At 39.7% G+C, this 9,760-nt stretch overlaps 1 protein-coding gene across 1 annotated transcript in view; it reads left to right on the forward strand.

Moving 5' to 3' along the window:
• LOC109483685 overlaps window positions 1–9,406 on the forward strand; it is a gene marked incomplete at its 3' end in the record, with an annotated part of 21,889 nt that extends 12,483 nt beyond the window's left edge. The window contains exons 13-17 of the mRNA XM_019786721.1: window positions 3,569–3,642; window positions 4,526–4,585; window positions 4,890–5,010; window positions 8,447–8,539; window positions 9,355–9,406. Of these exons, the coding sequence (XP_019642280.1) occupies window positions 3,569–3,642; window positions 4,526–4,585; window positions 4,890–5,010; window positions 8,447–8,539; window positions 9,355–9,406 (400 nt within the window). The remainder of the gene's footprint in view (window positions 1–3,568; window positions 3,643–4,525; window positions 4,586–4,889; window positions 5,011–8,446; window positions 8,540–9,354) is intronic.
• Window positions 9,407–9,760: the final 354 nt, after the last annotated feature.

Genomic DNA, 9,760 nt, shown 5'->3' on the forward strand with positions numbered 1-9,760 from the left:
GGGCAATATCTACAATAATACATAATTATACAGTTATAGTGAGGAAACAAGTTTCCTCAAAACCGTCCCTCCATTTTCATCTTGACCTGTTACTGCTCATAGGGCTGCTGACTTTGGATTTCTAAAAGTTTTCTCCAAAGTTTTGGGACAAAACATTTGTGGGAAAATCCTGTATATAATATGTCTAATGCCTATTGAAAGACTTGAAGACTGTCTTGTAGTGGTAAGTGTTTGGTATCGTAATCCATTTAACGGCCTCCATAACCCAATAAGGAGAACACAGCACTAGACATGTAATGTTATCAGGGCCTGTAATGTCCGTAACTTAGGTGCCACACCAAGTGGTATACATTATTCTACAATAGCTTGCTCCAATATTGTCAAGACTAGAGCACTTGGAAAGATTGTTGCAAACTTTGGAAAGTCAAGTATATTTATGTTATTGTTTGTTTGTGCATATGCAGTAAACTGCAGCCAAATTTGTTGATCTCTAGAAGGTCAACAAATTTTGAAACCATCAGCTAATCATATTTTTCACTTGAAAATGTACCATATTACATTGGATGGGCTCAGTGACATGCAAACATTGGCTATTCCCTGGAAATTAAGCATTGCAAATAATCAAGAGGATATCGCCCATATGCCAGGGCTTGCAGACTTATTGTGAGCTATTTTTCTGCAGTGTGATGTCGGCTTAAGATGGTGTTTTTTTTCAAATCTCAATTTCACATCATGTTTTAGATATATCTAATGTACAAAATGAATGAATGAAAAGTTATTAGAATATCAACAATTTGCATATTTTATTCAAAACGTCAACAAAATCCAAAGCATTGTTTAGATCTGCCTTTCAATACAACTTTTCACATTTCTATCTAGTGAAGGATTCACTAGTCATGTTTGCTCCATGCATGTCTCGTTTCCTGCTTGAGCCACAGACAGATTGATGATACATGTACACTGTATCTATAGCCTTAACCAGGTTATCCTATAGCTACCCTTCAGACAGTATCAATGTCATACTCACTCTTATGTAATACTTACACAAGTCACGAAGGTAAAGCAAAAGTTGCTCTGGCAATCCAACAGCAAACTTTGTTCACATCTATTCTGTAATTATTCTCCGTTTGTATCATTATGATTTTATGTTGGACATGTTACTTGTACATGTATGATGATTTTGTTTTTATGTTTTTTATTTATCTTTATTTGTTGGTTTGGATGTGAGAGACATATCCAGGTCTGCCAGACTAGCCAGAGGCTATAACTAATGCCTAATACACTCAGTACAATGAAACATACATATCAATTATGGACTACTACATACAATGTTTACTTAACAATAAGGTCAGAGATTGTCATCTTCATATATTCACTGAGAGAGGTCAGGGTTAACAGAAAGTTTTGATTTGTAATAACTATACCTAGCGCTCTCTTAAAAATCAGTCCTCAAATGAAAGGACTACCCTTAATTAATGTAAGTGAATAAATAAATGTACAATCTCTAACAATGTGGATGAGGTATGGTGTTTGTGGTCGTCATGGCAACAAGTTGCAGTGATTGACAGGTGGTCTGCACAATATCATCCACTGAGGTGGGAGACCTGTTGACACACAGGCCACCCCCTTGCTTCTGGTGAGCCCTTAGACACAAAGGAAAGCTGCTTGGGCAGTTTAATGTCTGTTCTGGACCTCAGCCAGAAGCCAGAGTAAATAATAAGCAACAAATTTCATCATGAGGGCCTGACTATCAGTCTGACATCTTTAATTCAATTCTCCTCACTGGAGCCAGGAGTCTGCCTGCAGGACTTTAATCATAGGGAGCCCAGACTGTGTTATCATGGGAAAGTGCGCTGGCTGGGCTCAGAGCACTTACTTCCCTTGTTTTTGTTTTGGCTTTGGAAATGCTGTCAGAACAAAGTAGCGACAACCTGCGGCACCTTCCACAAGAAAATGCTCTCACGACCCACCCCGTGTTTGTTGGTGAAGGGATTTGTGAAAAGTATGGGAGTGACTTCTCCATGCCAGTTTGTGCGCCGTAATCCTGTCGGAATAGTTCAACTTATCTTTTTGACTTTCCTTGCTCTGTTGATGCCTGATGCATTCTTGGGATACTTTGTCCCTGTTTAAGACTGAAATCTGGTAGATTTGGGCATAAAACGCACATGATGGATATGGCTGATACCGAGCTGGGGACCACCTGCATTCTTAACATAGTTCTGACAATTGCATGCCTACACTACAGGATGGCACAAAGATTTCAGGAACTTCTCTGTCCCAAGAAAAACATTCTCAATATTTTACTTTTAAAATCAGACCAGTTAATCTCAGAGGATTATAGACTATACTTTAAACTGAAGTAAAGTGGAAATAATATCAAATGAATGTTACAAGGAAAATTTTACACGCATATGATGGTTGTTTTCTTCATCAGCGTTTGTCAAAGTATTGAGATGACTGCACATTTCTTTGATTGTTCAAGTTTTTTTATTTGCTGAATTGCTATAATGTCCATATTTTGGTGCTTTCTTTTTAACCCTCTCTCAGTTATCCAATCCTGCAAGTACATTGGCATACAGTATTGGCACTAGAATGCTAACTGAACAGGGATAAGGTTAACTAAAGTCAGGAAAGTTAATGTTCTCCCAGCTGTTGGCCTACTACATGTAGTTGCCTGTTTGTAACAAATTTGTATCAGTTAGCATAACCAACCTGTATCACTTAGCATAACAAATTTGTAACAGTTAAGATTGTTTTCCATTCTTGCCTCAGAGTCACAGGCTTTTGGTGATGTCATCCCCCAAATCAACTCAGTTCAGCCTTAAGGGAAAAATATTCTTCCTAGAAATCCTTGCCAGCGCCTTGATCTGATATTATGTAATCCAGCCTGTCGTGGATTAATGACATCCCCTCCCTCCTGGCTTAAGTGCTGACTACCTTTGTATCAGCCTGCACCAAGGCCAGCAAAGTTTAGTCTACCTGTGCCACACCATTAGCGTTTGACTTGGGGTCCTCCCCTCCATGTTGACTGCCTGTATTGTTTCCACAACTTCAGTTGGAGTCGGCGGGAAGTTTTCCTATTTGTAGACTAAATAAGATAAGTAAGATAGACAAGCTTCATTTGGGAAAGTGGTGTGCACAAATTGACATCCTAATTTTCATCGAGGTGTAACTGTAGCTGAGGGTTGGCTGGGCTGGTTCACTTGAAGGAAGGCCAAACTTTTTAAAGTGCATCTTAGCATTGGTTTTCCTAATTCCAAAGCACCATCTTTGAAGTCATATATTTTGAAGTTACTCAGTACATGTATTTTCAAAGTCATCATTTCCTCTGTACATTCAAACCTGTCTCAGCAACATGAAGAAAACTGTGACAGTCACAGTTCACAGGGGGCCACTATAGACAGCATTCTTCATGCTTGGGTCCATAGGAAAAATAATCAAAGGGACCACCAAAAAGTGGCCACAGGTAGTCCTTCTGCAGATATGGTCACTAGTACAGGTGTACATGTATCTTAATTGTGTTTCCTTTATACTTACTTATCATACCTACTCGTCCTTTTGTTCACAGGGAACAGGACTCGCGGACAGGCAGATGGTTTTCAGCTTGAGATCCTGGCCAAACTTAAGGACGTGAAAGGAAAGGTACCATCAACCTTACATCTACTTCTGTCTACAAAAGCTACTTCAGCAGCCTCTACTAACGTTGAGCTGCTGATTTCCCCTTTCCACATCCAAACAAGCAATATTAGCATGCACAACTTTGTTTCTACTGTGCTCCAATTGCATTGTTGACACTGTACAACAAGCAACTGACTGGTATATGCTATATCCTAACTTTTTCTGAGTTATCTTTTGTGAGAATTTGTATACCTTATGCTGTACTGAAGTGTTGACTCTTAAAATGCTAAACTGGTTTTCCTCTATTGTCTACTTTATCACTGTATCATTCTGCTTTCTTGTCTGTCATGGCTGATCCCTGTAGTTGTGGAATTTTGCATTTTGTGTCAAAAGCAATGTTTTGAGGTTCATTTTTTTTTACACATGGTTTTGAACAATTTACCATATATTAAACCCAGGTTGTCGTCATATTTTCAGCACTGCCCAAAGGTTTGTGCAATGTTGTCTAGCAACGAGCTTTAGCTACATGTACAAATGTACACAGCCTCCTGCTTGTTTCCCCCCTCCCCCAACAAATCTCCATTTTGGGCCACACTAGTTCATTTCCTTAGTTCTCTGACATTCTGAAGTAAAAGTTGATCAATATGACAACATAGAAACAGAGGATCATGAAGGAAACTTTAGTAAATCCCTTAAACTTTGTGTACCAAAACGTAAACTTGGCCCTCATACACTGTCGTCATGTCTTAGACCTTCCAGTTCATCATTAGTTTTCTGGGGACTAACAAATGAAATTGGTGTGGCCTTATTTAATTTGATTTTCATTTTGTTTTTCAATCACTTTTGTGGAAGTCGTTTCTGCCTGTTGTCAAAGTTTTGTATCACTGATGTTAGTTTTTTCCTACAGGATGGCAAGACCAGTCTGCTGCATTACCTAGTGATTTACTTCATCAATAATTTTGACAAGGTTGGTATTACCGGTACTAATAATTTTGACAAGGTTAGTATTACTTATGCACAGTAACTCATTAACATAGCCCAAGGAGTATGTATTACGAAATAAATCAAATAACTGGATAAATTCTCTGAAGAGTCAGACATTTCAGATAACATCTACATGTGTACTGTTAATGTCTTAGAAGATTTTCCTTTCACTGATGAAACTAGAGGATGCTATTTAAGTCCATTGAGAGAAATCCTGGTATAGATGATAGACTTGTATGTATGTTTGTGGTAAATTACAGAAGTTTCATTTACTCTCCTCTCCGCAGGCTGCCGGCACAGAGCATGCCAAGCTGCCCATCCCTGAACCCAACGACATTAACCAGGCAACCCTGGTCAAGTTTGACGACATCGGAAAGGACCTCAGGAAACTCAAGAGAGACATAGACGGTGAGACATCTCAAGATGACTTCATTTCATAGCCTCCAGGAAGGTGACCACCCCAGGGTTCCTCGTGCTTTCTTTTGTCCAGATTTATTGAAGGACATCTACCAAATCCCCTACTCATAAGATGTCTCAAGATAACTGTATTTCATAACCTCAATGAAGGTGACCACTGGCAGGGTTCCTTGCATTCTTGTCTAGACTAAGTGAAGGACAACTACTGAATTTCCTAATGGAATAAGGTTATAAAGACTTGTCACTAACTACTACTCAGAAAAATCCGTCCATATTCTTTGCAAATTTCTCATGCTTTTCTTATAGTGGTCCATTCTATCTGTATATACATTTTCTTATGTAGTGGTATTGAACTTAAAGATTTGAAGGAGGTCAAGCAGTAAATTGTTATGGGGTAAATTGTGTCAAGGGCAAGATTTTATTTCTTCCTCTTCACCTCACTTGCAGACCACTTTGAGCCATATTGTGTCATTCTTACAAGAAGGTTATTATAATAAGTGTTTCCAAAATGTTATATCATGCTTGTCTTACAGTGACATGTTTCATAAAACAGCAGTGATGAAAGCAAAGATTGTAAAGGCCAAATTGGTTCTTATCTTCCCGGCAGTTTTCTGTGGAGGATGTTAGTATTTTCCACCTGTCACTCCACACATTAATTGAGGTGTGTACATGCACGCAGTATTTCCAGCCCTGTTGAGATATTAGGTTTTTTGCCTGCATGTTATCAAGCTATTCATTAGTGTTGCCAAAATGCAAAACATGCCCCGGATAACTTAAAGACTCGATGCTTGATGCTTTTCATTTGCAGAGGATGACGTCAAAGTTTTGAACGATAAGCATTGACTGTTAACAGGTCAGCCTCAAATGCGTCAATGTATAATTTTTGGGTGAAGTTGTTAAGTGTCCTTTAATACTGTATCATATATGCAGTGTTAGGTAGCAGCATTTAGCATTTTATAGAACGACTGGCTAGTTACATCAATCTACTACAATATTGAAAAAAGACACCATGAAGTGTTATATGCGTACTAACAATTGGAGCAAAGTATGTTGATAGTCTGAAATTGTTATTTCTCGGTTTCTAAAGTGAGCAAAGTGCAAGCAGCCTATTCCAGGACCTAAACTTTGTTCCCCCTAATGGAGCTAATCTGTTTACAGTCCTCTTGAACCTGTCAAAATAACGTCACCCGAGCTAGGGCGTCACAAAGCCGGCGCTGCACGCCGGGGCAGCGCGCAAATGACTCCAGCACCTACTCCTCTCTCTGATGGGACGCAGAACACGGCACAACAATCACCAATCCCACAGCTTATAAACAAACATGCGCCACTTCAAGTGCCTGCAGAAGGGCGCACTGATGACTGGAGGAGGCTGAAGACTGGAGATAAAAGCACTGATTCAGTGGTCCACTTAACCTGATGAAAAGACAGACGGGTCTTTGCACGTATCTACTTCCTTTTCAACACTGCTCTTACCATATAGACTCACTTTAGTCACTTACTCCTCACATAGTGCAGACTATAGTCAACCTGTGCCCTATAGCCACTCAATGTAAGGACCTTACAAACCTACCATTGTGAAACGTCAGTATTATAACAAAATCTTTTTTTATTTGTGAACATGAACAATGATTTTAATGTACATGTAATTTGGTCAGAATGCTATAGAATAAGGCTGGAAATAAATCTCGTTGTAGTTTTGAACTGTACCTATTTACTAGAAATACATTCAGTAGCTGTTTCCAGGGAAATACTCTCTTGGAATCATATAAATGTCAGTATCAGAACTGAAGAAGGAACATCATCATACCTGGAGACCACTTTCTGTGCATCTGTTTTGCATGTTGGTGCTGGTGTTGTTTCGTAACCTCTTGTGTCCATGTCTCCTTTATCCAACAAAATATTCTTCATCACTCACCAAAGAAACCTCCAAAAGTAACTTCCAATTCCAGCCCAACATGGCATTCAAGACTTCCGCTGCTAGCATGGGTGCTTGGCTTGAACCTGATTTGTCGGAATGGTCAGGGGGGTGGGGTTTAGCCGTCCGTAAAATGACTGACCTGCACCTTTCCATATGGCTATCTTGATGCTGACCCTGACATGGAAGGTGAAGTCCCATTTCCATTGTCCGCAGCTATCTGGGCAGTATTGCAGACCACTGCATGTTTGGATCCACCTTACGCAGCAGTGCGGCTACATGTACGCCACGCCAGGAAGTCACGTGATCTAAGGCCTGCTGCTGTTCAACATCGGGAATGGGACATGGTTCAACATGTACGATGTATGCGGAACTGAGTCTGATAGAAACTAAACATGCTTCATGCTATGTATTATACGCATTGGTTTTTTGTACATGTAATATGTACACAAGGTTGTCAAACGTCAATACCTGTTGCACCAATTTTATTTCCGATTTCTGATGTGAATTAATACTATTAATAGTCTGGACAAAAATCATGTACTATATGTAGTTTATAGGCTGGATGATAACTTTCCATTGCATCTTGTCCTTTTTCATTTATACCCTCTAGCTGTAAGAAAATTATTGTGGAGGAAAAACTTACTTTGTTTTGTTAAAAGGAATTCTGCAGTTTTAACTTTTGTTAAGTCTATCTAACGTGGAGCAACGATAATTATTTTGTCATCAAGTTTGAGCATTTGGTTATTCATGAAATACTCATCTTCATCTTCATATACATGTTGGTAATGAGGGAAGAGGTCACGGTCAGACGAAGTATGACAAGATATTGGTTACATGATTGCAAAAGTCTCCTTAAAGGGTTTTTGGTAGTCGCAGACGTTTGTCTTGGCTTGCTGTAATATCACCAGGACGTATGTACATCCTGAGAACACCCCTGTCTGACTGAGCAGGTTGGAGCCTCCTTTATCAAATCATCTGCCTCATTACAGCTGATGAAAGCTTTCTGCCCCCAGGGGTTCGTTCCTCTCATTCTGGGACAATTAGCAAGTGGCTCGATCCCCTTACAAAACCTGCAACAGTCGCCTCATTTAGATATCAGAATTGCACGTCCTGGTCTCTATCTCTATTAGCTGTCCGACACTTCCGGTTGTAGTCCTGGATGTGCTTAGAAAGCCCCCTGCCACAGTTATAATTATGGTGGGAGTGCAGGCTTGGTTTTGTTTAGTACATGTGAACGCAAACAATTACAATTAATGAAACAACATACACGTATGATTGATATTTAATGAAAATGGATAAGATCTGGTACACAGCAAATATGTGGTATTGATACTATATCATGTAGTTGTTTGAATTTTTTTACATAACCTATATCCCAGTCTACTCCTCTGACACTATGAAAGTGTCCATTTGAAAACTATTAAGAGAAAAAATGACAGTTGAGATTTATTAGATTCAGGACTTTTTGTATTGTACATCTACTGAATGTGTTAACCTTGTTCCTTACAGGATGTGAGAAGAAAGTGGCTGAGGTGGTGAACTCTTCTGAAGACAAGTACATCCAGCCCTTCAAGGACAACATGGAGATTTTCATCAAGAAAGGTGAGGTTTGTCCCCTCCTCACTGTATTCTGTTTCTGAACTACAGAATTGTTTCAGCCATGAACCTGTAACACCTTGAAAACCTTCTTTATACCCTTCTATCCAATGGCAACAGCTCCCAGCCACTGTCTGTCTGTCATTGGTTGGTTCAAGTGGGTTGGCTGTGTCATCTTCAGTTACAGGTGGACAGAGGGGTTGATTATATTATCAATTAGACAAAATTATCGGGGTCGTAATCTGGGAGGAGAACTAGACAGGGGCGTCTGGAACTCACTCCAGGACCAATGTCCTGTCCTATGGATATACAACTGCCATGTAATGCCTAAAGGCATAAACTTTTCTTTGACATCATTTTAGTACAAAATTTTAGGATCCAATTTCCGTACAATCCGTTCTTGTTCAATTTCAGTTTTACCCTTTCTTTATCTTTGCCTTCTTTAATATAGACCCTTCTTGAATACATTTGTATAAAGGAAGGTTAAAGTTGTCAAAATCTACTGATTCTAAATACTGACTCAATTCTGACTTTGTAAGTCTGCAAGGTGATACTCATTAACAAAGATTTTCAAGTTTTTTTGCTAGGTTAAGTCTGTGGCTGGTAGGGATCCCTCAGCTCCTGTCCTGTGTTGACCTCATCAGGCTGATATTATCACCCTCCCAGCCCCCCAGTCTAGAACTCCTGGCTCCAGTTATAATTACCCTGGTGGAGACTGCCCCCATTTTCTCCCCCATTGACGCCAACAAATTAGGCATGCCAGAGAAATTGCGGTAATCATTGGATGCTTTGTAGACTAATTATTGCCTCTCCTGTCCCAGCCCAAAAGGAGCATAAGGAGCAGGAAGACAACTTGGACTCCTGCCAGAAAAGGTGGGTGGAGCTATTAAAACCTTCTAAAGGCCATACAGATTTAATTTGTTGGCTCTCTGATTTGAAAAAAATTGATACCCCCGGTAAACTAGAGGATCAACATAAAAACAGAGAAGAAGTTTGTACCTTTGGTGCAAGCACTTTTATTGAGTGAATATAATCAGATTCAAGTTCTCCTCCATTTTACCTTGGCCTATTTATGGGTTCACCACACCACGAAGTGGTGTGGTGAAACCATATTGCTTTTTCTGATGTTTCTTCTCCTTCTCCTCCTCCTCCTCCTGCCATATCTTTAAATGGATTCAGCTTCTTCATTTTAGGGCCTAAGGTCCTGAATTTGGTATGGAGGTACAG

Source organism: Branchiostoma belcheri, unplaced genomic scaffold, assembly GCF_001625305.1.
Source record: "Branchiostoma belcheri isolate BF01 breed outbred unplaced genomic scaffold, Haploidv18h27 scaffold66, whole genome shotgun sequence".
In the NCBI taxonomy this organism is placed as follows: Eukaryota; Metazoa; Chordata; class Leptocardii; order Amphioxiformes; family Branchiostomatidae; genus Branchiostoma; species Branchiostoma belcheri.